The sequence below is a fragment of the Clarias gariepinus genome, chromosome 3 (genome assembly GCF_024256425.1).
Source record: "Clarias gariepinus isolate MV-2021 ecotype Netherlands chromosome 3, CGAR_prim_01v2, whole genome shotgun sequence".
In the NCBI taxonomy this organism is placed as follows: domain Eukaryota; kingdom Metazoa; phylum Chordata; class Actinopteri; order Siluriformes; family Clariidae; genus Clarias; species Clarias gariepinus.
In genome coordinates this window covers 22,924,415-22,951,957 of record NC_071102.1, presented here as the reverse complement: position 1 = coordinate 22,951,957, position 27,543 = coordinate 22,924,415, and the positions used below count along the sequence as shown (strand labels likewise).

Sequence of the window (27,543 nt, the reverse complement as noted above, 5' to 3'; positions counted from 1 at the left end):
CATCTGCACACACTCACACTCATATCCCCGCGTTTCCAGACACACACACACACACATCATTTCTGTTCTTCCTAAGGGACCTCTACGCCCATATTTACCCCCCTTTTAATTCCACAGCACCACTCGTCACTCATACAGTCTGTGCTGATACTTGCAGGTAGGCATCTTGAGCACTACAGACACTACGGATTCTGGTAGCACGCTAAATGGAAGCTGAATTCGAAAAAAAAAAATGCTGACCTTTTAAATGCGACACCTGATGAAAGTAAATGCATGTACGCAATTAATCGATCTGGAAACCAAGACATTTTCCACTGCTGTCCTTCTTTCTGTCAATTAAATTAAAAGACAGAAAGGAGTTCACCAACTCAAGACAACAAGAGGGAATATTTTTTCTTTACTTTATGGCAGAGGCGGGATTATACTCTTGCTCCTGTCAATCAGATTAACCACTCATTGGAACCTGTGATCTTGTGTACTGTACTTAAGTACAGGTTTCACACATCTGTTCTTCATTTAAAAAGATTTACAGTGGAACCTCGGATTACGAGTAACATGGTTTACGAGTGTTTTGCAAGACGAGCAACAATTTTTAATAAATTTTTACTTGAAAAACGAGCATTGTCTTAGTTAACGAGCACCGAGTATCATGTTTCACGCATGCGCTTCTTGTTTTAACAACGAGCGTTACGTCATCACAAGTGAGCCAACGGTTTTTCTCTCTCTTGCAGCAGAATTGTAGGTAATCGTCTCTCCTGCTGGGTGAATACACACACGCGCTGTGTGTGTGTGTGTGTGTGTGAGAGAGAGATGTGCGTGTGCGCGCGCACACACACACACATTAACGGAGAGACCGTTTTTAAAACCGTTTAAAAATTAGCAAGGAACATCGCTAGTCACACTCGCGTGAGTGCATACTAACGGGATTACTACTGTAAAGTAAAACAACAACAACAACAACAAAAATTAAACAGCTCCTCACCTTTGAAAACAGTCGCGACAGAGAAGAGTTTGTGTGTTTATTTGGCAACCTGAGAGGAGGGGAGCTGTAAAGCCGAGACCTATCGTCTCTCCTGCTGGGTCTTAGTGCTTGCAGTGTTTTTGAGTGTGCGTGTTTGTGTCTGTGTAAGGCAGGGAGTTTGTGTGTTTATTTGGCAACCTGAGAGACGGGGGCCGTAAACGCGAGCGAGCCCCCCTTCATCCCCCCTTCTCTCAGGTTGCCAAACAAACACACAAACTCTTCTCTGTCGCGATTGTTTTCAAAGGTGAGGAGGTTTAAGGTTTAATTAGTTTTTTGTTGTTGTTGTTTTACTTACAGCAGTGATCCTGTTAGTATGCGCTCACGTGAGTGTGACTAGGAATGTTCCTTGCTAATTTTTAAATGGTTTTAAAAACGGTCTATCCGTTAATGTGCGTGTGTGTGTGTGCGCGCGCGCACATTTTACACACATACACTCTGCATGCACAAACGAAAACCCTTATCTGTCGGGGTTTAATTTTACATTTTTTTTAAGGTAAAGTACAGGTTAATTTGTTTTATTTTTACTTTATATTTTGTATTAATTATATTTATGTATTTATTTTTGGGGGCTGTAGAACGAATAATTTAAGTTTCCATTATTTCCTATGGAAAAATTAAATTTGGTTTACGAGTCTTTTGGAATACGAGCCCACTTTCGGAACGAATTAAGCTCGTAATCCGAGGTTCCACTGTATTAGAGGGTACTTTTTACTTTTACTCCATTGCATCCTCCAAGAAATATCTGTACTTCTACTTAACTACATTCCTGCATGGCGACAAATGTTTGAAATGAAACGCGGGGGACATGGGACCCTACTATGAGCTAATGTACAGTACAGTACTACTTAGGTAAATTTGAAGGTGACTACTTTTTTACTTTTTCTGAACTGTTTCTTCCTCAACTCATCAGTCATCTTTGGGCATGTTGATTAATAATTAGCAGGCTGACTTGAAGGGTGGCACGGTGGTATAGTGGTAAGCACTGTCACGTTGCACCTCCAGATCTCTCGATTTACAACCCGTGTTTGGTGGGTTTCCTTCGGGTATTTCTCTTCCTCCCACAGTCCACGAGACATTCCAAAACTGCCTGTAGTGTGTGAATGAGTGTGTGTGTGCCCTGCGATGGATTGGCATCCTCTCTCCAGGCTGTAGGGAGGGTGCCAATCTATCACCAAGAGTTGGGTATGCCAAATCTTCTGGGATGGCTCCAGGCCCCTGTGAACCTAAATACAAGATGAAGTGGTGCAGACGATGAAAGAGAGAGGCTGACTTGACTTTAAATTACAGTCTGAACCTACCGGTTGGGTATGCCGTGCCAGTATCAGCATCACTAATGCTACTCTAACATGGCCAATCCCAAGACTAGCACTTCCAATTCAGTAGAGTCCATTCTTGGCTTCAATGGAACTTAGATATTGGCTGTTCAAGTGCAAATGTTGCAGCATGGCTCATGAGATCATTTAAGCCAAAGCTCTGTATAGAGGAAACTATATACAGTACAGTAAATACACTAATAAAATGAACTTCTTAGTCTAGACTGCAGGGTAATGTCCTGTATAAGCTGAGAAATGAAGTGCTAAGGGAGGATAAAGATAAAACAGTTGGAAAGAAAAAAAAGTTCACATACTTTTGCTGAGAAACCTTAGCGCTAACCCAATACGGTTGCTAGTCAGCTACATAGTATGGACTAACACTATAGAGGTGTCGAGGTAGGGCAGTGGTCTGGAGACTGCACACAGTGGAGATACAGGGAACTGGAGGAAAGCAAACTCTGTTTCCATGTCTAGACAACTTTGAAAGCGTAATAGTGAAGAGCAGAATATTGCAAGTAAGAATCACTCAACCATGCTACTGCTGTTGTGCATATTCACAGGCCTGCAGGGCGCAAGCAGCCACATCCCTTGTTTAGAAGCTACAGCACATGAATCAGCACTAATTCATGTCTCAAAATGGTCTGGAAGATGATCAGAGCAGAGTCCGTCTTCCAACTATCTCACAGAACATACCAAACAAATTAACCAAACCCAGAGACAGCAGTTTTCCAAATATCTCCAAATCAGGTGGTGAGAAAGAGACAGTTGATGGAGGTGGTGATGTTAATGATAATCATTACATTAATGATGATCATGTTGTTACTGCCCGCTTCCCTTAAGAAAAAGAGACAATGTCCTTGAAAAGGTGGACAGCCTTCTACAGTCCACTATAAGCCGGCGGTGCTTTTCAGCATCTCCTAAAAATGATTTCATTAAGTGCAATACAGTTGTCCCTTCTAGTGCTGTTGGTGAGTGGTTGTTCAGCACTGGATGAGACATTTGCCTACTAAAACACAACCATCTGTCAGACAATGGTTTTCAGTGGCTTCTTATGTGTCAAGTTAACAAGTGCTTCTGCTGTATTTAACAGGATACTTGAAAAAAAATTGGTAAAAGAAATTTTATGTCTCTGGGTAGAGATGGCAGACATCTCACTGGCACAGAGTTTAAACTAAATAATAAAAATAGATTATCTCAACAGAACCTAAGAGGAAGAAAGGGAGCCAGTTGATGTTTTTTTTTTTTTTTTTTTTGTCACAGTTCATTAATGGTAAGTGTTTTGTACTGATAGTGCTTTACAAATGGAAAATGAGAAGCTCTTCATTTGATAATTGTTTGATGTGTTAAGGGCCTGGTAAAAAAAATGTGCATTTTATTATAGGGCTAAAAGAAAACATCCAGTCGTACTTAATGTTCCTCATAGGATTGTACAGGTTTCTAACTAGGGAATATTCTGATATGTTCTCACTGAGGGCCGTATTCAGCGATGATTTAAGAGTTTGCTTCAAATAGAGCCGTATCTCAAGTTACACACAATTCTTAACTTAGATTTTTTTATTTTTCTTGCATGATACTGTATCAACTTGAGACAGAAACAGTATTAAGTCTATCGCTACTATACAGGTTTGATGTAACCAGCAGCAGCTCATGGACATTTACAGTAAGTGTGTGGTGACATTAACAATAGCATATAAAAGCAATACTTATTTTACACACATTTTTGTTGTACAGATATTACTCCATGATCCTCGTTCATCTCTCTAAATCTTTGACGTATATATTACTAGCGTAGCATGACGGAAAAAAAAGTTTGTAGAAACGGGTAAAAGGTTAAAGCTAGAAATAATCTGCTGATCTTTAATGTAATCAGCAATATTATTATTATTTGAGGTTAAAGCCCACGTACATGTCTGTCTGTCTTTCTGTACAGCAGAACTCTCTGTCTAACTTATTAATACAAAGAAATCACATTCTGTAAGGTTGAGTATCTTACACCTTGTTTACACTAAGTTGCCCTTCTTTGGTGGTCAGACAAATACACTCCCTGTTCGGTAATCAGAGAGTGAATCACAGATGAGAAATGAAAAAAGTAGATGGGATAAAGATGAAGTTTTGTCTTAAAACGACTCGTGTTAAAATTCACTTATACCACTTCAGCGCTTTTATTTCAGCCAAAATGAAAATATGAACTAATCCCAGTAAAAATATTCACTTTATCTTTTCTAATTAATATTTATTGGTGCAGGTGTTTGTTTACATTGAGACAGTAGTGCATTAGTAGATTATTTTAAAGTAGATTATTAAATCCAACATTTTGATTTCACTTATGGTGCAGGTTAAACTTCAGCCAGATGTCTAAAGTTCAATAAAACTGTACCGATTAAAGACGCGCCCACAGTTTGATGCAACATGCTGTCCAGACTTGCCGTTTAAAATCTGGCACGTACCTGCTCATAAGTAGTCAACATTTTAATTTCATTTATAGGTTTTACTTCAGGTAAATACCTTACTAGTTCCAAAGAAAAAAATTGTCTAGCTAGTTTTGCGTGATGCTGTGACATTCCAGATGGACAGACATACAGATATACAGGCAGAAATTGTTTTGAGCCTGATTTCTTGTTCTCCATTGTATGGAACGTAAAGATATTCTTGAAACAGCGAGTACAGACAAATTTACATACAATTTATGTAGATAATACTGTATGTGCAGTACTGTACAATAAAGATATTGCTATTGCTATTATGCTGCTATTGCTGTTATTTATTAATATTTATTTTTCAATACTCAACATAGTACACCATAACTACATTTTAAACTAGTCCGTTTCAGCAAATTAACAGGCTGGCGTTAACAGTCTTGTCTGCAGCTCCTTCTCGACTGTGTGGAAAGTATTCTTGAGAGTACCCCTGCCCCAATGGGCCTGTATTAGCTCTTGTGCATGAAAACGTTATGAAGATTAACACTTCTTAAACGGCTCTGACCCATCTGCACATATGGACAAGCCACTTCTTGATGTTACCACAATACAAAACATATTGCACAAATTATACAGACACTGGACCAATCACACTTATACATTCTTCTTAAATATCTCATTTCAGATTTAGCTATTAGATTAACCTCCACTTTCCGGGAAAGGTTTTTGAGCTAGATTTTGGAGCATGGCTCTGGGGATTTGTGCTCATTCATCCACAGAAGAATTAGTATGATCAGGCAGTGATGTTGGGTGGGGAGGCCTGGTGCTCATTCGGCGTTACAATTTATCTGAAAGGTATTCATTGTGGTTGAGGTCAGGGATCTGTGCAGGCCACCGGTCCTTTGACCAACCTTAGCAAACCATGTCTTTATAAGCCTCGTTTTTTGCCCAGGTTCATTGTGATGCAGGAAAGGGTTTTTGACCTTTTAGCTCCAGTAAAGCAAAACTATAATTATAATTGCATACAAAGACATACTAGACAATTGCCTCCCTCCAACATTGTTACAACAGGCTTTTAGTTTTGCCTTCAGAACTGCCTCTTTATGGCATAGATGCTACAAGGCACTAGAACCATCGCATGGTGATTTTTATGCAGTCGCATCCAAGCGACTTATGTTTTTTTCTCATTAAACATCTGAGCAGATGAGGGCTAAAGGCCTTGCTCAAGGGCCCAACAATGGTAGCTTGGTGGTCGCGGGGTTTAAACCTGGGACCTTCCAAACCAATGTCCATTGCCTTAACCACTGAGCCCTGACTCCAAACCATTGTCCAATGCCTTAACCATTGAGCCCTAATCCCAAACCATGCTCCATTGGTACTAAGGGGCCCAAAATTTGCCAGGAAAATATCCCAATGATCACCAGCAGCCTAAACTGTTGCTACAAGGAGGGATGGATTCATGCTTTCATGTTGTTTACACCAAATTCTGACCCTACCATCCAAATGACACAGCAGACCAGGCAACATTTTTGAGCCCATGTGACCTGTACCCTCTCTTTTCATATTCTTAGCTAACAGCAGTGGCACCCAGTGAGGTCTTCTGCTGCTGTATCTGATCTGCTTTAAGGTTCAACCTGTTGTGCGTTAAGAGATGCTCTTTGGCATACCTTGTTGTAACAAGATATTAGTTAGAGTTACTGTTGCTTTTCCATCAGCTCGAACAAGTCTGACCATTCTCCTCTGACCTATGGCATCAACAAGGCATTTTTACCCAAAGAGCTGCTACTCACTGGATATTTTCTCTTTTTCATACCATTCTCTGTAAAACTTAGAGAGTGTTGGGTTTGAAAACGCCAGTAGATCAGCAGTTACAGAAATACCCAGACCAAACTATCTGGCAGGAAACAACGGTGCCACATTCAAAGTAACTTAAATCATCTTCATTTCCATATTCTGATGCTCGGGTTTGGAATTACGCAGATCATCTTGAACATGTCTAGATACCTAAATGCATTGAGATGCTTCAATGTGATTGACTGATTAGATGTTTGCGATGATGAGATGTTGAACAGCTACAGTATAACTAAAGAAGTGGCCGGTGTATGTGAGTGTATACTGTATATCATGTGACGATTAATAATAGGAGAGTTGGACCATTGCAAGATTCTCAATAAGGTTTAAGTAGGTCTGGACTATTTTTTGGCCAATCCATGTGTGAAAATAATGTCTGATTCTCCCCGAACCACTCTTTCACAATTTAAGCCAGATAAATCATGGCATCGTCATCTTGGAATACGCCCAGGCTATCAGGGACCATATACCCACTGGGCATGGGATATATTTAGGTAGTCAACTGCCATCATTGGGTGCAACGCTTCATTCGCATATCTTCAAAGCCTGACATGTCTATCCTTTTAGAACAGGGTAAATCTGGACTCATCAGACCTTTTCCAATACTTTACTTTTTTTTTTACAGTCCATCCTTAATGCTTCATAGCAAACTGAAGCCTTTTCTTCTGATTATCCTCACTGTTAAGTGGTTTTCCTAAGGCTACACAGCTGTTTAGTCCCAATCCCCTGAATACTCTACACATTGTTTGTGCATAAATGTTGTCACCACTATCCTCCCATGTTTTAATAATGTGTTGAACAGTTCTCAGTAATCTCCTTAGTTGTTTTCTTTGCTTGATGCAGGCCAATAATTCGACACTTTTGAAACAGAGGCTTTGAACTATTTTCTTTGACGATTTTTTTTTTCTTTTTCTGGCCAGACAGACGACTTTTTTTTTTTGGCCAAGCAGAGTATGAAAAGGATATATATTTTTTTTCTACCCTTTCATTTTAAAAATACCTTATCAACAGGGTAGTCTGGCTGTAGCTTTGTTTTCCTCCTAGTGTCTTTAGCTGCCAAGTGATACTTCATGAACAGCAGTTCAAATAATGATGTGGTGGCAGAGCTATAAAAGATAGTGGGGTGGGAATTGATAATAACAAAAAAAATGGTGGAAAATTAAATACTTGTTCATTACTGGAAAACAAATTATGTTTCCTTGTCTATAAAGTGTGAATGCTTTGGGTAGGATGCTCTGATAACACTAAGTTCTACAGTGAGATAAAAATGGCAGGCCTAATTTTCTGCACTAAAAAAAACCCTAATAAATAAATAACCAATCAAATAAGCAAACACACAAATAAATAAATAAATAAATAAAAGCCTAGCATAAGAAGAAAGTGGTGTTTCTAATTTTAATATATATCCCCAAAGAGCTAGTAGGCTTAATTGCATACTATTTTATGGTTTTAATACAGACTTGGACAAGTGAACTACATATGCACAGACCAACTCTTCAAAAAGCCCCAGGGAGGATGGGACGTAATTCGCATATGGTACTGCATAATTCTGTTTGTCTTCCGTCTATACCGTTCTCACCGGCATTGCATTTCAAATAAACGTTTTCAAAGGTATTTTCGTTTTACCTCAAAGGTAGCCGTTGAACGAGGAAGAGACAGTTCACAACATCAGCAACTAAGAAACGGAAAATGTCTCCAACTCAGATGGTGCAAATCTGCAAAGCAACCTGGCACAAGAGAGAAGCAATTTCACATCTTCACTTAAACAGTGTGGATCAGCACAAATCCCATGAATAGGGAAGTTTCACAAGCCCCTGGCAGTTGCTGACCCCCCGGGAAGGTGTTTCCCCTGTGCCCCAGAACAGAGAACACACAAAGCTTTAGGGACACGTCTTATGTTAATCAGTTAAAGTATGCCAGTATGGAGAGGGCATTGGGCATAGTGTCCACATTAAAATGTCTACACAGTTAAACAAAAAAATAAATACAACTTAGGTGGCAGGTTGCCATGCCCTCCAGTTTCCATTATAAAAAAATTAATAAAGTCCTGAAATTTAAGATGGTTTAAGGTGTTTTGCACAGGCAAGGAGTAATTTCTTTTTTTTTTTTTTTTTTTTTTTTATTAAGGTGATTTAAGGCAACATACTTAAATACCTGTGCCTTCAATAATGCAGACACCCCATCAGAGGCCCTGGTTCAAGCACAGATGACACACTTTCAATAAATAATGTCACAGGGAGTGGTGCGATGCAAACTGGTTTCGCGTCGAGTGACAATCCACAGAAGACATCATCACTTCTGGGTCCAAAACGAAAATCTGATAACGGTTAGAATATAGAATGAGTTTGTTGGTCAATTATGAACAGGATTTAAAATATTTAGCTACTAACTGTGCAGAGGTTTTCTTCAAAGTCCCTCCCATGTTAGAAAAGCAGTAACGAGCCAGTTTGATCTTGTACAGTTTAATGTTGTGTCATTGTTCTTTAACATGTCCATTAATACTCTGACAATAAAAAGCATTAAACAGGCAGTCAAGCTCATTGAATGATATCCCTTGAAATAACCTCGGGCAACTCTGCAATTGATGCTGACTTTGCAGTTTGCATGGCCCTGATTTAGACTCTGTGATGCTGGAAAACACTTTTGATTGCAGTCAGGCTATGATTAATACTGTGCTGCATAAGCCGTCTCCATATATCTTAAGGAAAAGGTGAGGTTTTTCATCTCCACTACTCTTTAAAAAATGTATGCCCCTATACAGTCATGTTAGTCAAGTTAGTGGTCCCTGTTTTAATTCGATTTTTTTTGGGAAAATCATCTTATCATAGCAGTGTATTTGAGTATTCGCGGCGAGTAAAACCTTAGGCAAAAAAACAACATATATAACGGTAATTTTCTTTTTTTTACTGTGCCATTCTTTATTTAACATGAAGGCAAAATTAAGTCCTCCCTTAATTAAATAGTTTGTAGATCAACCTTTTGCAGCAATTAATTTAAGTACTCGTTTCCTTTATGACTTTATCATTGTCTCTCGCATCTCTTTGGTCCATTCTCCTTTAAAACATTGCTTAAGTTCATTGAGGTTTTTGTGGAAACATCTTAAGGCCCCACCACAACATTAAAGTTCAAATGTGGTCTGGACTTAGCCTAGACCATTCTACAACCTTGATTCTTTTATTTTATGTAGATTTACTAATGTGCTTCAGATCATTGACCTAATGCATTCCCCAATGGCCTCAAATTTGAATACTTTGGTATACAGGGGAGTTCATGGTCGACTGCAACGTCCTGTGGCTGCAACAACAAGCCCAGATGATCACCTCTCCACTGTTGAGCTTCACAGTAGTTATGAACTGTTCCAACTGAAATGCTGTTTGGTTTTCGCCAAACATTGCACTGGCCAAGTAATTCCACTTTGGTCTGATCTGGCTATACTGTAGGTCATTGTTCCAAAAGCCTTGTGCTTTGTTCGGATGCGGTTTCATGCATCTTAGTCGTGCTTCCATGTTTTTTTAAACAGAAGAGGCTTCTCTCCTTTCTCCTTTCTCTTTCTGAACAAACCATACTTGTTCAGTCTTCTTCTAACTGTGCTGTCATGGACTTTAACATTTATCATGCTTTTTGCGGCCTATGAGATGTAGCTCGTGTTTTTTGTTTATTGCACTGTCTGATCTTGGGGTAAATGTGCAGGAACGTTTACACTCTGTACGATTGTAATTGTCTTTAATGGTTTCAAATCCTATTAATATACTGTGATCTTTCTCAGTGTAAAACACTGAACTCTAAAGTGTTTGAAAATAGTTTTATAAACCTTTCCAGAATGGTGTGCTCCAACAATTGCTTCTCCAACACCATTGCACAAGGCTAAAAACGGCCCAGCACCCACCTCCCTCTCCGCTCTAGTCACCACTCGCACTGCACCACGTTCCCTCTGATCCTCAGCACTCTGGCACTTAAGTGGTGGAATGAACTTCCTCTAGATATCCTTAAATGACGATTTAAGACATATATGTTTCTTCAGTACTTGAGCTAATCCCTCCCTCTCCCCCACCCAAAAAACAAACAAACAAACAAAAACCAACAGTGTTTGACTGATAGTACTCAGTTAGTACCTGAGTAACCCAGTGCAAGGGTCTATCCAATGATGGATCCTACAAGGCACATTTGTAAGTCACTCTGAATAAGAGCGTCTGCCAGATGCCTAAATGTAAATTGCATTGTGATGACCAGCAAACTGCCAAAACTTCTGCTTTTATAGAGGTCTGCGCACCTGCTCATTATCAATTAATCAAGGGCTGATGATTAGCAACACCTGGCTGTAATTTATCTTCTGAAATCCAGTGGAAACTGAATGGGGATATTTAGTATTGCCAACATGTTTTTTTGCTTGATTTATTTTTTTATTTTTATAAATAAAGCCATGGTGAAAAAGGTTGTTTTTTGTCTGAGGTTGTATTTGCCTTATGTTAAGAATCAGATGATCAGATGAAAACACGAAGAAACAGGAATTAAAAGACACAATAATTGAAAGAGGGGACATTAACTTTTACACATGACTGTAGCAGTGAAAAAATATGCAGAATCGTACTTACGGTACAGTAAAATATTTGAAAAAAGTATTAATGGCTGGATAATGATTATATCTTCCTACCGTAAATATGTTCCGTAATGCAGTACATGGGTAACAATTAATAAATAAAAGTTCATTAATGGTGTACCCCCAGTCTAGTGCCTTACGTCTCCTCGGATGGGCTGTAAACCGCAACCCTGTATACAGGATAAAATATTAAAGATAATAGTATTTCTATTACCATCTCAGGGAGTTTTTTCTTGCCACTGTCGCCCTCGGCTTGCTCACCAGGGACAAACTGACCATTTTGATCCATACACATTCACATTCCATACAAACCTAAATAATTCTTTTGATTGTGTAAAGCTTCTTTGTGACAATGACAATTGCTAAAAGCGCTCTACAAATAAAATTTAATTGAATTGAATTAAAGTGGTATAGATGAAAAGTGAGTGAGTGAGTGAGTGAGTGAGTGAGTATATTTAGAATAACTCTTTAAAAGATTCGTGGGAATGACTGTGCTGTATTGTCATTTAGTCACTTTAAATAGTCTAAAATGAAATGATGAATTATAGATGAATATCTGAAATCTAACACCATTCATGTGCATTTATTCCCTTTTAAACAGGCTTAGTCAAGTGAAATACTTGCGTAAGTGTTAGACAGACCTAAAGATCAAAATACACTGAGTAAAAAGAGTACGGTTAGCTCTAACCCTTTATCAAAGTAAAAAGAAATATCTGGTACATTTTCATGGATGATAAGAGATGTCCAACATCATGGTATTTAAAAAAAAAATTTTCTAGCAAATTTTTATTTTCATTTTCAGAAATAAATTTTAAGTGTTAGGGTCAGAGCACAAGGTCAGCCATTTAAAGTATTAAGGTTCTTGCTCAAGGGCCTATCGGCGGCCAAACCGGCAGAGCTGGGGCTCGAACCACCAACCTTCTGATTAGTTACTTTGAACCTTAAGACATTGAGATTATCAGTTATATACGAGTAAACTGGTGACAGGGTCATGAGCGCCCAAGGCTCATTTAAGCCTGTGAGGAGCAAAGGCTAGCCTGATCCCACAGAAAAGCCAATGATAGCTATAATAGAAAGGTATCAGAACACTGCATTACAGCTTGCTGTGTATCAGGAAAAAAACTCAAGGCCAAGCCGACCCGGTCTCTAAGAAGTCCTAACAAGTCCTCTCCATGGATGCACCCATGGTGCAACCTGAAGGATCTGCTGCTAACACCTCAAATCATATTCATATTTAAATTTTATTTGTCACATACACAGTCATACACAGTATGATATGCAGCGAAATGCTTTAACGCCTTATACCGCCTGTGACCTTGAAAAAAATTTAAAAAAAGAAATAATTTGTGGAATAAAATAAGAAATAAAGTATAGAAAAACATAAGCTAAAAACATATAGCTATAGAAGATAAGAACAAAATATGAATATAAAAAATATAGAAAACTTGAGTTGTGGAAATCTAAATAGAATTTAAATAAAAATGTCCAGCGTGTGTGCAAATGTGCATGAATGTGCAGATGTGAAATGTCCAAAAATGTCCAGGGTGTGGGCAAATGTCCATAAGTGTGCAATGTGCCTGTGCCAGATACCATGGTATACCTTCATGCTCCAAAGCTTTTTTTGTAGCTCAAGGGGAACCCACACTATACTGGGCGAAATGTTTTAAGCGTTTAATGTTATGGCCAATCCATACCTCTCATGGGGAATTCTTGGGAAGTGCTGCGTAAGTTCTGGGCCTCCTTTCTAGTGATTGACATTTGTGCCTTTGCCTTAGCAATCATCCAGCACATGGATCCTTAAAACCCACCTGTGCATTACAGTATACAGTATGTCAGCACCATTTTTTATTTAGCGGTGTATTATTTAAGTAAATTGTAAAATCCGTTCACTAACTCTATCTAATCAAATATTGTAGTCTAAAATTATCTCATCAAGTCTATGTTCTGAGTGTCAGAAATGTCCGGTTCTTTGGAAATGCTGATAGCTTATCAAACACCGAAACAAACCTAACTCATCAATGTGCCATTCTTTTGTAGGACAAAAAGGAAAAAAAAGAAAAGATAACAGCAGTGCTAAGGATGTGCCGTGAACAACACTTGGTAGTGTAAGTGACAACATAATTGGAAATATCTGAAGATAAGTCCCATCTTTCTCAAACGTCTGTCAGTCTTAAAGAAGCGCAGCACTTTACTGGGCGCTAAATCAGTTTAAATAAAAGGTTAATTCATGTACAAATTCTGGGGCCACATTCACTGGAAAAAATAAATAAATAAAATAAAATAAAATAAATCTTATCTTACCGATTTTTTTGAAGGTTCTCTAAGTGCACCTGGATAAGAGCTCCCTCATAAAACCTATTCACAAAACATCGCTAAGAGGTAGCGATGTGGTACAGGATTTTACAAATGATGTTGGTGCTTTGAGTCAACTTTCATTCATGTGCGATTTTTGAAACTAGCAATTTCTTCTCCATTTCTTTGAGATTTAAGCAATGTTGTTACTTTTTATTCAATCAAAACATTTTCCTCGAAAATATCTTTTTAACATCTGAGTTTGTTCAAGTCTATGGTGAGATATATTTGTATAAGGTTCACTTGCTGATTGTTGTAAAGTACACTATATAGCCAAGAGTATTAGAAGAGGCAAAAGTATTAAAAGATTTTTATATTTGTTTTATATTAAAGTAAATAAAACTCACTCACACACTCATCGTTTATCCCATATACAGGTTCGCAGGGAGCCTGGAGCCTATCGCAGGAGAGGGCATGAGGCGGGGTACACCCTGGGCAAGGTGCCAGTCTATTGCAGGCCAAACACATACACACGCTAATTCAGACATTGCTGGAAATTTAGGAATGCCAATAAACTTAATCTGCATGTCTTTGGACTGTCGGAGGAAACCAGAGCACCCAGAGAAAACCAACCACGCACAGGGAGAACATGCAAACTCCATGCGCCATAGACCAGAGGCGGGAACCGAACCAAGACCCTGGAGGTGCAGGGCGACAGTGCTAACCACTCCTCCACCGTGCCTCCAGTTTTATATTATATATGAACAATATAAATAAATATATTTTAACAAATAAATGAATATTTTTTTACGCTTCCAAGCCATGATTGGACTGCCTGCTTTAGGTCTAAAACTCTGGCCTCCCAGGATCTCCTTTAATGGCCCAAACGTGTGGAAATGGCTTAGAGCAAGGTCAGGTCTATACAGGGGATGTGGCTCATCATTATCCTGTACTTAAAGTCCCGGTTTGACCTGACTGCCCCCGATATTATACATTATGTTACTATATTACAACACAAGTGCTCATCTATCGATTATGTATATATTTTTTTTATTATTTTTTTGTTACAGTAGAATTTTAAGTATGTGTGTAGGATAATATGAAGCTTTTTCCTGTACAATTAAGTATTGACTTAAAAACATGGCTCTGTGGTTTGTAAATATTTAAAAGACAATCTGACAAGCTGCATCACGTGTGGGGAGTATTGAGGGCGTGTTTGTGTTGCGATTTCAGTTTGTGCCAGTCTTGGAGATGTTCTTAGTTTTTAAAATGTAGCCTTGATTATTTATTTTTTTTATGTTTTAACTATCTGTCATATGTACGAAATCTTACTGCACAGGGAAAAGGTGATTTCGCATTTCCCAGTGAGAAAGCTGGGGCCAGAGTGCAGGGTCAACTGCAGATAAGGTTAAGGACTTTGCTTAAGGGCTCAACACTGGAAGCTTTGAACAGTGCTGGGGCTTGACCCCCCCAACCTTCCAATCAGTAAACCAGAGTCTTAACCCTCTGAGCTTCAACTACGGTGCTGTAAACAAGAATTTGTCCCCTTACTGTTTTTTTTTTTTGTTGTTGTTGCTTTGATTGATTGATTGATTTAGATCATCAAACACATTTTAGTACCTGAAAGACACGAAGAGTACCTGCATTTTTTGAAATCATCATTTCAAATGTATTTGATAATCTCAATCAAATTTTAGATAAATTTTTTAAAATATGCAAAAATATGATTTTTTTATGTAGGGAATAAATACTTTTTCACTGCAGTGTATGTCTTGTTTATGAAAAATACCCACTCTACGGTACACACATTTTCCCTTTGGCCCATGTTCTTATTATCTGGTTTTATATTATCTTAATTATCTGGTTTTATACTGACACTCAAATTCTACAACATAATTCAAATACAGTCAAGTAGAAATCCAGGATTTAATACATCAATGCCTTTGAAGTATGCATTTCCTCTTTTACATCACGTAAACATCTGGGGCACTGGTTCAGAGGTTACGGCAATGCAAGCCAATGGAGGCCATGACCTCATTGTGGTATATGTACAGGCTGAGGTCAATGGGATGATCAGGCCTGATTAAGACTTCACAGTAATAGACAAGCCTTGTTAAACTCAAGGGTTCTTAGCATCTGTTTGTATTCTAATGGCTTTGCTTATAGCTGAGTGCCTGGAAATAGCTGAGAAGCCACTTAAGGAATAAGGAAATATCGATATTTAAATGTTTGTTTTCTTTGATTTGAGAAGAAAAGTAGTCCTAGCTCTATAGAATCCAGGGACACTAATTAGATCTTGGCAATAAATCTAATAAAACAAACGCCAAGACGAGTAAATATACTATGGTATAGCAACACCTTATGCAAAGTAGAGTACATACAAAACTACTGTATGGATCATTATGGAGAATGCATTTAATATGCTTTTTTTAAAATAGGGCCTTAATTAAAAAGTTGTAAGAGTGAATGAGACCTACCGCCAACCCGGTATCGCATTTATACCTGATGAGTAAGTTTGTATTGTGTGAGAAAAAGATTCCTTAAAGAGTAAACCTAAATCACAGCTGTTGGTGAACCTAATGGCAAGGCGAGGATAAGTGGAAAAGATAACTACACTGCGAATTGGCATGTGAGCAATAGCTGATTTGTGTATTGATTAGGAACTGACAAACACTGCCAGTACGAATCAGGTAGCCCATGTCTTCATCATTTATTCATTCACTCTCTTTCACTCACTCACTCGCTCTCCATACTGATAATCGTATTTAGGGTCACAGTATGCCAGAAGATTATTCCGGTGGACTTGGGGCGCTAGGCAGGGGTGGGGTGCCAACCCGAGGCAGGGCACTAGCATGCACACACTATGGGCAATTTGGAAGAACATGCAAACTCCACACACACAGAACCGAAGGTGGGACTCCCGACGCTGAAGGTGCGAGGCCGCGGTGCTAACAGCCAGGCTTAAAACCATTAATACTGAGTAAGGCTCTGTTAAATAATGGCATGAATTGGGTACTCATAAAACAGTTTATAATATTTTGTATTTTGTTAAACCAAAAAAAAAGTCTGTAAAAACCCTTTAATGTATTATAATAATAATAATTATTATTATTATTATTATTGTATGTTTTCCTTTTAAGACAAAAGCAATGCATTAAAAATAAAAACAGTAAAAGAGTGTGACCATTGTTTTTTCGACAACAGTGTCATGCTGCTCCAGATTTCATAATGTTGCAGGTACATGTCAGTCTAGAACTGGGTGTTCTTCACTCCTCTGTTCACTTACTCACTCCTCATCTACATCACCTTATTCTGTATGCAGGGTCGTAGGGGGCCTGAATGACACATACAGTCATTTACACACTGTTGCCAATTTGGGAACACCTATTAACCTAATCTGCATGTCTTTAGGATTCGAACCAGGAGCCTGGAGGGGCAAGGTGACGGAGCTAACCACTAAGCCACCATGCCGTCTAGTTACATTGCTTTGCTCTTTATATTTGAAAAGGATCTGAACATTTTTGGGGAATAATTAGCCTTGGACTCCTCTCGGAATAACACCAAACACAAGAACAAAGCTATACACACTTCCTACCACTTTCCTTTGCTATTACTTGTGTTGTTAATCATTCTGACAGGTAACATAACATTTTCATTTATCTTCGGTAACCGGTTTATCCTGGACTCGGAGCCTATCCCGGGAACACTGGGCTCGAAGCACAGATGCACCCTGGTTGGGATGCCAGTGCAATGCAATGCATCATAAACACAGATTTATATCTACAGGCAATGAAGTATAGCTAAATGATAAAGTGGTATGTCAGACACAGCACTTGACATGCTAAATACCTACCCATGTGATGTGACCTTTGGATATATAGGTACTGTAAATGATGAAACAAGCAAATGTTTGGCAAAAATGTTAAAAAAAAAAAAAGGCAACAAGATCTTAAACTTGGTCATGCATGATATAACAATAAGGCATGATATGATCCCGCTTTAAAATCATTAGCTCAGGAAAAAGAGCTACGAGAACAGATTCATAACAGCATGCAGATGAACAAAACAATGTGTAATGAACCGGAAAAAAAAATAAAATCAACAGAAAGCTGAAATGATGATGATGATGATGATGATGATGATGATTCACGTAAAGAAAATACAACCCCAAGTGTGCTCAGCAAGATCCCAAGTGTTTAATTAACACCCAGAATGTTGTTTTAACACGTTCATAGTTCATTTGTGTCTAATTTGACATATATAAACACAGTAGGGTGTTACATCAACACTAGGGACTTTGATGTGCACAAAAAAACACTTTACAATCTAGAATTTTTTTTTTTTATAATAATAATAATAATAATAAAAAGATCTATGTGCATAGTATGCTGTTGCTTGAAGAGTGCTGCTATTCAAAGCATTTCATATCTTCACCACAGGATGTCAGTAGCTCAAGCTAGTGGGAAAGCAAAAGAGCTCGCCTCCTCCACCACCTCTACTTTAGTGTTCACAGCTCTGCACAGCAACAACCCACCCATACAGTACGTTTCCACTAGGCCCGGAGTACCTTACTTCTCCCTTTCCATCATTCCAAATCAGAGGAATTATGTTGCCTTTGAAGTCAGACTGAAACTATCTTATAATCTATAGTTACATGGTCCATGCAACTATTGCAATATCACAAATATGAATTGAGTGAAGTATTTAATTAACAAAGTAATGGTGAATCGGGTGTTTAACAACCTGTTAAAGTGTGGTTAAAGCCAAAACAGCAATCAAAGATGATGAAAGTTGCTGAAAAATAACCATACAGTATATAACTGATATCATTTCCCAAACCCAACAGAGCCCCGGTGCGAATGCAGGATTAACCGATACATCCGCCGTATCCAGTCAGTGAGAGAAAATAAGTCATGCATATGTATCAGATGGAAATAAAGACACACAGAGGGATTTAGGTTAAAGCTCAGCATCTTTCCTTCTCTGTCTCTGCAGAAAAAACCTCCTCATGAATTCCCGCAGTCTGTCCTCACAAGGTGTTGAGAGAGTCCGTCATCAAACTGTTCTGGCACCCTGATCAGGCACCACAACAAAGTGAAAAATGATTTATGAAGACAGGATGGTTTGAGTGACACAACAGGGATGAATAATTGCTCGTGGCAACTCGCGCTTCCTCTAGCTACATCTGCGTACACATACTGATGGCCAATTATGCTGGAAATGCCGCCACTGTGTTCACGGGCCAGCATAGCGCTTAGGCTCTCTGTCTTGATCACACAGACACACACACACACACGCACACATAGTATATTAACCACACCAAGTCTGACTCCTTAAAGTCCACAAGTTATTGTGAAAAATGATTTCGAATGCATGAAAACCTTTAACGTAATGATGATTCATTTGGTTTATAGACAAAGTTCCAAATTATGGACTCAGATTTAAATGTTGCTGGATTGTTAATATTTTAAGACCGTGATAGACAGCCACAATCAATTAATCGATTGATCAATTAAACTGACCAATTAATTAATAAATGTAATAAAATTTTGCATGATCCGTGAAAAATCTGTATCAAGACTGTTTCAGGAGTGTTTCCAGTTTGTAAAGAGTGCATCTCACATTTTAATTGAGTCGCAACGACATTTTAAAGACTTCTAGCAATCATGGAACAATGAAGGCTTTGAAAGTCTTTTACATTTTTTTTTAAATCTTATATGGTTTACATCAACTCCTGTTTTCACTGGGAGCCTGTCAGATAGAAAAGATTTTCTCTTAGGATGATTAAAATGAATAATGATGCATCTCCTGCTGATGGAGCCATACTTTATATTCACATGGCGGCATATGATTGTAGTTTCTTATGAATAAATTTATGATACAGCATCATGTAGGAACATGAATATTTAGCACTCGAACATCAGGGACTGCAATAGGGAAAAAAAATATATAAATACAATACTTTGTGTTAATTTATATGGTTATAGATATTTATGGAGCTTAAGGTCCCGTTATAGCACAGAGACTGCACTGGTTAAAGTGGTAAATGACCTACTCTTGGTGTGTGTTTACTTGCTTATGTTGCTTGACCCTGGGAAAGCTTTCGACAACACTGATCATACTATTCGACTTGATAGACTACTTACCTCCGAGCCTTTTATGGCTCAGGTTTTATTTGACTGACCATTCAGTTTTAGATGGAACTGATGACTTCTCTGCACATGCTAAGTTAATGTCTGGTGTTTCACAAGGTTCTGATTTAGGGCCATATCCTTTCTCTTTTCTATTTTCCTTTCTCTCTCTATATATGCTACCTTTGTGCAAATTATTTGTAAAATAGGTATTAGTTTTCTTTGTTTTGCTGATAACATACAATTACTGTATATATTTAACCGTAGACAGTTTGCCAGACACTGCTTGATAAAGTCCGGAAATGTGTAAGGAACTTAGAACACTTATTAACTTCTTTCACCTTACTTCTGACAAGACAGATGTACGAAAGGTGTTTAAGTCAAACCGGGATAAAATTTCTCATGAATGAAGGTGTAAACCTGATTCACAGAAGACTAGTAAATCACAGAAGTCTTGAGAAGACTACAGAAGACTCTCAGCCACAGTGAATCATTTGAATGCTTGTTCCTGTGAACGTTCAGTAAGTGGAACGCCTGATCCTTGAAAATTACGGATAACATCTGTCTGTGGGAACTGTACACATGATCATTCATCAACACCATTTGTACAATTCGGCTGAGAGTTATTGCCACAGCTCCCAATACAGTCCTGACCTCGCTCCAAACAATCTCCACATGTTTGTGCTATTAAAAGGTCCTGGGAGACCAGCGTTTTAGACCTAAATCTGGCAGTCTAATCATGTCTCCGGTGTACTGAGAAAACTAATAATACACTACCATTTCTCCCGTGATGGTTTACAAGCTCAGGTTGAATGCTGGGATAAGTGCATTATTGCAGCAGGGGAACAGCCCTCTTATTTGTACCAAGTTCACATAAACCATATATTAACCCCGGATGGCCTTTTCGTTTCATCATGTACATCAATAAAAGACTTTGATGTGATTATTGACTCTAAGCTCTTGTTTGAAGGTCATGTAGATGATATTATTATGATAGCCTTCATTCATCTCATAAATATTACTAAGATAAGAAATACAATGTCACTACATGATGCAGAAAAAAATAGTTCATGCTTTTGCTACCTCAAGGTCGAATTTCTATTGCCTTTCTGCCTGAATGTTTCAGTAAATACATAAACACTCTCCAGTTAGTCCAGAATGCAGCAGCCAGAGTCCATACAAAAACAAGAAGTTATGACCATCTCCATATTTTATGCACATTGCACTGGCACTGGCTGATGATAAAATAATACTGTTTACCACTGATTGGTCTTACCCAAGCAAACTTGCACTTACCTAAGCAAACTTCTAGGTTTTTATGCTCTGCTGTGGCTGCGTTAATCAAATGGTGCAAACTATTTGTTGGTACCCTAATTAGTAGTGGTAGGAGGCTACAGGTGGGAGCGTTTTTCTCACAAAGAACCGAAGTTATGTAACAGACTGTCAATCAGTGTTCAAGACTCTAAATCATCAGTTTTCAAATCTAGGTTGAAACCATATTTGTTTAATCAGGGCTTTCTCTAATAGTCTTGTTCTTGGGTAAAGAGATGGCTAACAGGCATGTCCTTTTTTTCCGAACTGAGATGTTTGGATGCTGTTGTCTCCAACCACCTCCGCCCCCAAATCTCATGCTTTCTTTCGGTTTTGATGATAGTGAAGTGGCTGGATGCTTGATGTCCCAAAAAGCTCTTACGTCTGTGTTAACTTTTGGCTCTCTTTTAGTTATGATGTCATAGCTAGTCTTGCCAGAGCCCCTGCTTGCACTCTGAACAAAATGTACACTGACCTTATTCATTACGTGACAGTGAGCATACCTAAATCTTTTTCTCTCTCTCTCTCTCACTCTCCCCTTTTTGTTGAGCTACATATACAAATGCTTCTCCTGAGATACCAGCGATCCTGACCTCTTCTGCTCTCTGGACTTGCCTGATCTGTCCTGATGCCCTACTTCTGGTTGGAGTTCTGATCTCTTGGGAACTCTGCAGCTGAGGATTGCCCCATATGGACAATCTGTAAGATAATAAACTGATTTGAATATTTGTGCTAAAATGACTCGCTATGATAGCTTTTGGACTGCAATGACCACAAACTAGTATGCAAACCACAGCAAACTACTGTACCATCTGCTACTGTGAACTATTGATAACTTAACCTAAACAGACTTCATTTTAAATATGCAATGACTTTTATGGTTACACAGTAGCAATTTTTGACCACATAGCACACAGGTATAAAATAGAACCATTTATATAATCATTACACCATGCAATGTCACCCAACTGAAGAAGGGTTCCCTTTAAAGTCTGGACAAAACTCTCGCTCACTGGATAGCAGTAACATCCATTCATTATCTATATTGCTTATCCTGTGTCAGGTCACAAGGGATATCTCAGGAAACTCATGGTACAAATGCCGGACGAGATGCCAACCCATTGCAAGGCACAAGCACATAATCACACAGCCAATCATAAACTATGGGCAATTTGGAAATACAGAACAGCCTACAGAGCAGGTCTTTGGACTGTAAGAGAAAACTGGAGTACCTGTAGGGACACACCAGGCATGTGGAGAATTACAAACTCCACTCACACAGACAAGAGGTGAGATTTGAACCACCAACCCTGGAAACATGAAGCAAAAGTGCTATCCAGTAAGCCGATGTGTAGAATCATAGTAAGGTCATTGCCAAAGGAAAAATCCACCCTAAACAATTGGCATAGTAAACATGGCATCCAAGATTAATATTTTAATAACATTTCGAGTAGACTTTTTAGATGCAAACTTTCACCAACTTTTGCTTAAAGATATTTGTCTATTTTCCATTTTGTTTGTGATTCCTACAGTAAATTAATCACAATGCTGTTGTGCACCTGTGAAAATTAGACCTAAATCCAGTGCAGCAGTTTTCTTTTCCTTTAGCCTGCCAACTCTCTCATCTTCCTATCTGTATCATATCTTACAGTATGTTATCTGTATCTCTACAGTATGTTGCTTTTGTAGATCAGATTTCAAAACTTCAACATTTATGACAATTCAACAATCAGCATCATCATGCTTGTAATCTAGTCGAGTCAACTTGCATTCTGGAACTCTGGAAAAGATGTTTAATTGCCTATAACACGTCATTGTTACTGCATTAACAGTGACCATCTGTGAAGTCGGCACAATCGACAACGGCTAAGATCTCCCAGGACTAATCTAAATACAGGAATTGGAGCAAAAATCACTGAACATATGTTTCCTTTAATATCGCAAAACAACCCAGAGAGAATTAATCTAATGCATGCATTTGGTTCCGAAGCCTGAAACACTATCCGATTTAAAGAAATGTAATGTACTGTATGCAGTACACACTTTTGCTGCCGAACATACAGGAGGATACAGAGAAAGACAGGTCATTAGATTTACACATCCAAATCCGTTCACAGATTAAGCATAAATGTAAATCGTAAACATTCTCTTAGTCACAAGCAAATCATTATGGGCTGTTATTCGCTCCAATTTATTTGTGTCAGATCTCTAGAGACGACCGGGGCGGTTGTAAAAACGCAACATATTTCTCTTCCCAGCATGGCATTTCTCAACTAAGATGAGCAAGTCTGGGAAGGAAGGAGAGAAATCAGGGAGGGCAATCTCTAAATAGATAATTCATTCATCTACTGTAATTTTCTCCTCTCCTGTTCACGTTGTTTAGCTTCTTATTGGTTGGCGTGCTGGAGTGATGGACGAGTGTTTGAGATTACTGTAGCTGGGTTTCATTCTGAAGTGTACTTCACAGGGTGCTCCCTATTCCCTGCTCCGAAGGGAACTTCCCTCGACAACACTCCACCATTTGGAAAAATGTTCATGTTACTATGGTAACATACGGTAAGCACCTCGGATACCCGGACATTAAATATCGAATATTTTATGAAACAAAAACTGATACCATTATAAAACAAAGCAGATCAGAACGCAACTTAAATTTGAGCTGTAAATGATCCAGAACTTCATAAACAATTTAAACGCATACACAAAAAATCCTGTCTTCTATGACAAAAGTTAAAGACTGCTGGAAGCACTGTTAGGTCTAGTATTGGGCTGCTAACCAAGAACAAGTCATGTATATGATGTATAAAGGGTTGCCCTGCAGCCCCAGTGGCTGGGGGTGGGGGATTGAATGGGACTCGAACCCTGGCCATCAACATGGCAGGTGAGGAACCAACCACTAAGCCCATGTTAGCATGGTTGAATACTGCAGTGAAATTCACAGGGGTTCAAGATGCAGAAAGTCAGCACATATTCTGTTTATACTAAATCCAAAGTGACAAAAAAAAAAATAACATTCCATGTCAAAAAAAAATAATTCTCTGGGTAAAGTCTGACAGACAAACACACCCTGTCTGGGTGTGAGAGATTGAGAGAGACAGACATTACAGAGACATACAGGTAAACACAGAAAAAGTGAAAAAAACATGAGACTGGTCGAGCGGCACTGTGCAGGCTGCTTAACAGCTGGAAGCTGACAAGTGTGTGGAACTACAGCACAAGCTGGGCGCTAAATCCCAGGAGGCCCCACGTGAGGCGACCCTGACCCAGCTTGCTGCCTGAACAGGGCATGAAATGTGCTGATGTAGACAAAATTAAAAGCACAGGTGAGAGCAGCAAATACACTCAGCCTCCCTACAACGCTCATCCCCTTTCTGTGAAGCTATATCACTGACACCACAGGTCCAGGTAATAGATGAGTTTGGAAACAGAGCAGACTTGCTAATGTTTAGGCTTTTTTTTTCTGCATCAGAGAAGAAACACCTCTCTGAAACCTGTAGGCTGTCAATATGATGGTTGTCTTGTTGGGTGATCCTATGGCCAGAGTAGCCTCAGATTCTATGTCTCGGCTGGCAGGAGTGCAACGTTTGGGATCTTCTGCTGTTGTTAACCATTTTCCTTAAAGTTTTACAAACTGATGAATAGCTTTTCTGTTCATCATGGTTGTGAAAAGTGTTAATGTGAATTACTTTAGTCTTTTGCTCAGCTGAAACTAAACTGATCAACCACTTCTTTCTACCTTGCCACACTATTTTTATTGAATCATTATTATTTTATTTTTTTTCACCATCCTGTCCAAACTCTAGATCCTGTTTTGTGTGAAAACCCCTGGAGATCAGCAATTTCTGAAAAGCTCAAACCAGCATGTCTAACACCAGCAAATACACCACGGACAAATTCTGACGGATAACATTTCCCAAATTCTGATGTCTGATATGACCATTAACTGATTAAACCTTTTACCGTTTACTCAAGATCTTTCCAGTGTGTCGGATGTGTATCACAAAAACAACAACAAAAAAAAAAGAAAATTCAGCAAAGATAACCAACACCCATGCTTCTGTGTGGAAACCTATTGCCTCTTCTATCATCAGGTAATTTGCATGCACGACTCATAATGAAAATAACTCCCAGGCATTGTACTGTAGATTACAGCTCCAACACTATCAGCACAACTTTATAAAAACCAAGGGGAACCAAAGTGCTTCTAAGCAACTAAACAATGAACTCAACGCTCCATTAATTTAATTGTAATAATTTAGCTGATTCACTCAATATAAAGTATATAGTGTACTGTATTACAATAGGTGCATACAATTCATTTTTTACCACAAACAATGCTTAACATTTATTATATCCACTATAAAAGTCTAAATAAGACAAATTAGCCCTGGCTGTACTGTATTTACGTTTTTAAGTTGAAAAAAAAAAAAGAAATGTCTGAATCCTGGGACGCGTTATTATTCATCTACTTTCCAATGCAACTGAGTATATTACCTGTACATGTTATCCTAAAAATAGCCTACTAAATAAACCATGGCATGAGTTAATTGCACTCAATATTATTATAGCTTTTGACATGTACAGTACATAGTAATAATAACATCAAACTTCCTCCAATTACAGTACTGCTGCTCTAATATAATTAATATTTGACATAACGTTGCTTTTGTTTAATTAACTTAAGAGGATTCTTGGCAGTGCATTAAAGCAGTCAGGCCACATCAGACATGGTTCCTAGACATAAATTCTCATTAACTAAGACTGTCTATTATCTGTTTGTTAGAAACCCCATGTTTCTCAGAATAGCCTAAATTCTGCAAACTACACTGGTTACGTACTGTATACAGCGCAGCCAAGACTCAGTTTGCACCAAACCCATCATGCAGAAGTAGTTTCTATCCGTACATCACCGTTTTATTTCTGCAGCAGGCAGAATGAATCAAGGTGCTCTTCTCATTGTCATTGTCAGTTTAAATAGGGTCTCGCACCAAGTCGTCGAAGACTAAATGATTAACAGGAACGTCATTAAAGGAACATATGAAAATAAAATGGAGAACATTTCGGTTCTCTACGAGCAGTACTCACCTTGTCCTGAAGTTGGCTGGATGAGGATGTCCATCATAGAGGGATAAAAAATCATATTCCTCCTCCACTGCAAAGGACTGAAAGACTATCTGAATCCGGTTGCCTTCCTCTGCTACAATAACCCATGTACAGTTTGCCCCATTCGGGTAACCATACGGAAAACCAGGGCTTTCAATGGTCCCATTACGTCCTTTTAAAGTCCCACCACATGTATATATGAAACCTGTAAGCAGAAAACAAGAAACACACACACAGAAACGACATAAATCTTATGGAAACATGTTGCCAAAGAAGTAATTGTAACATCTTAGCCAATATGATCACAAATATACATACATTCAAAAAAGTTCTCATTTTCTTAATAGCATAATTGGGAAGAGATTTGGAAAATACATATATAGGTGCTACGCATAAGTGCTACTTAAAATGGTCATATATTATTTTTTTTAATTACATTGCACAAATACTACATCACACTTCCAATACTCAACATCAACATACAAAATATATGTATTGTCTATTACACATCGTAATGCATAGTTTCCTGAAGCAATAACAATAAAAACATTTAATCCTACACAATTAAAGCTGACAGGTCCATTGCATTACATTGTTAAGAATGCATTGCAGAAACATCACAATCACTGCCATCTCACAAGTTCACGTTTCGTTTTATAAAGGATGTGGCGTGGGATTTGATCATCATGAACAGATACAGTACATGCTGATCTGATGGTTGTTGGTTTCATTTTTACTTTCTAAGAATGGCAGTTATATTTAGAACCACTAGGATGACATTTTAATTAATGACTTGATAAATAAAGTCATATACTGTGGCATTAGTAGGAAAAAGGAAACATTTTAGATGCATAGTAAAGGTATGGTACGGTCTTGGCTGTTGATATGGAATTAAATGACTGTTTATGTTAAATGGCTAAAAAAAACTTGAATAACATCTGTATCAATAAGTATAGTGAAGTATATAACATCTGTATAATAAGTTAATTATAAAAATAAGTTTGTCTAAACATGGGTCAGAACTTAATCTTTCAGTGATATCTTTAGGTTTCATACATTACACAACATACTAATATGTTTAACAGAATAATGTGCATGCAAAAAACTGTGGGCGCGTCTTAAATCGACTTCTGGGCTGAATTTAATGAAACTTTGGCAGTACTTTGGTATTTGGCTGAAGTCAAAGCCGCACCATAAATTAAAATCAAAACAATGAGTAAAAGTGAAGTTACAGTATAGGCAGTTATGTAATAGATATTAATTAAAAAAGCTGAAATGAATATTTTTCCTGGGATTAGTTCATATTTTCACTTTCGCTGAAATAACAGCACTCAAGTGGTCTGCTTTTTCCATTTCTCATCTGTGATTCACTCTCTGATTAACGAACGGGGAGAAGAAAAAGTTCAATTTAGCGTAAACAAGGCATAAGATACTCTTACCTTACAATTTTTTTTATCTTTGTATTAATAAGTTAGACAGAGAGTTCTGCTGTACAGAAAGACAGACA

The 27,543-nt window shown here is 38.3% G+C and overlaps 1 protein-coding gene across 1 annotated transcript in view; it reads right to left on the bottom strand.

Moving 5' to 3' along the window:
• csmd3b (CUB and Sushi multiple domains 3b) overlaps positions 1–27,543 on the bottom strand; it is a 553,034-nt gene that overhangs the window by 459,871 nt on the left and 65,620 nt on the right. The window contains exon 2 of the mRNA XM_053491539.1: positions 26,019–26,241. Coding sequence (XP_053347514.1) covers positions 26,019–26,241 — 223 coding nt within the window. The remainder of the gene's footprint in view (positions 1–26,018; positions 26,242–27,543) is intronic.